The sequence below is a fragment of the Buceros rhinoceros genome, unplaced genomic scaffold, assembly GCF_000710305.1.
Source record: "Buceros rhinoceros silvestris isolate BGI_N320 unplaced genomic scaffold, ASM71030v1 scaffold14585, whole genome shotgun sequence".
Taxonomy (NCBI): Eukaryota; Metazoa; Chordata; class Aves; order Bucerotiformes; family Bucerotidae; genus Buceros; species Buceros rhinoceros.
The window spans coordinates 22,127-23,638 of record NW_010413520.1 but is presented as its reverse complement, the minus strand read 5'-3'; the positions used below and the strand labels follow the sequence as shown (position 1 = coordinate 23,638).

Sequence of the window (1,512 nt, the reverse complement as noted above, 5' to 3'; positions counted from 1 at the left end):
ACATGAGCCAGCAGAGTGCCCAGGTGGCCAATGGCATCCAGGCCTTTATCAGCAATAGCGTGGCCAGCAGGAGCAGGGAAGCGATTGTTCCCCTGTACTCAGCACTAGCGAGGCCACACCTTGAGTGCTGTGTCCAGTTTTGGGCCCTTCACTTCAAGAAGGATGTTGGGGTCCTTGAACAAGTTCAGAGAAGGGCAATGAAGCTGGTGAAGGGTCTGGAGCACAAGTCCTATGAGGAGTGACGAAGGGAACTGGGGTTGTTTAGCCTGGAGAAAAGGAGGCTGAGGGGAGACCTTATTGCTCTCTACAACTACCTGAAAGGAGGATGTAGAGAGGTGGGGTTGGTCTCTTCTCCCATGTGACAAGATGAGAGGAAACGGCCTTAAGTTGTGCCAGGGAGATCTAGGTTAGATATCAGGAAAAACTTGTTTGCAGAGAGGGTTGTGAGGCATTGGAACAGGCTGCCCAGGGAGGTGGTGGAGTCCTCATCCCTGAAGGTTTAAGAGACATGTAGATGTGGTGCTGAAGGACATGGTTTAGGGACCCTGGCAGTGCAGGGTGCACGGTTGGACTTGATGCCCTTAAAGGTCTCTTCCAACCAGATGACTCTGTGATTCTGTGAAAACTGACAAATAAGTTTCCAGGGTTCAGCAATTTTTGTCAAGGATTATTTTCACTATATTGTCACTGGAACAATTCCAAGCAAAATATTTTTCCAGCATTAGATAATTTGTGTAGTGAAAGGTTTCTAACTTGCACAGATGTTGCAGAGATTAGGAGGGAAGACAATTAAAGGGGCATTGTTCACTGAATTGACATTTCGAAACATATACATGTTTGGGTTTTAATTGATTAAATATATAAGAATCCTAATTCCTATTTTTATCTGTTATTTATCTGTCTTGGAATTAAAATAATTGCAAATTTGGAAACACAATTATTTATGGAGGCAGTGAAAAGTCTTAAGTGCTATTATGTGCCTTTGAAGAAGGTCACTTACCATACAAGCGGCCTGAACAGCTTCTGATACATTGCCTGCATTCGGTTCACACCAAAAAACGTGGCACTCAAAATGCTGGTTTCCTGTGTCCATAATGAAGGCGAATGTGTGAATGTCCTTGCCTACTCCCATGAAGGACAGGAACCGCACACGACACTCCACCATGATTTCCTCTTCATTCTGGTTACGAATCAAATGATTGATCATTTCTATTGGATATTCTGAGGAACTTTGCTTTCAATTAAGTTGATTAAATGGGAGAGAACACTGATACAGTGTTGAGGAATGTTTTTTTATCTATCTGCATATGGAGACAAGTGGTGTTCCTCAAGGGTTGGTTCTGGCACCACTGCTGTTTAACATCTTTGTCAGTGACATGGACAGTGAGATTGAGTGCACCTTCAGCAAGTTTGCCACCACCACCAAACTCCGTACTGTGGTCGACGTGCTGGAGGGAAGGGGTGCCATCCAGAGGGACCTGGACAGGCCTGTGAGGTGGGCCCGTGCAAACC

At 45.2% G+C, this 1,512-nt stretch overlaps 1 protein-coding gene across 1 annotated transcript in view; it reads right to left on the bottom strand.

The window, feature by feature from the left end:
• Window positions 1-1,000: 1,000 nt before the first annotated feature.
• LOC104494007 (amyloid beta A4 precursor protein-binding family B member 2-like) overlaps window positions 1,001-1,512 on the bottom strand; it is a gene marked incomplete at its 3' end in the record, with an annotated part of 6,679 nt that continues 6,167 nt past the window's right edge. The window contains exon 5 of the mRNA XM_010136782.1: window positions 1,001-1,180. Within this exon, the coding sequence (XP_010135084.1) occupies window positions 1,001-1,180 (180 nt within the window). The remainder of the gene's footprint in view (window positions 1,181-1,512) is intronic.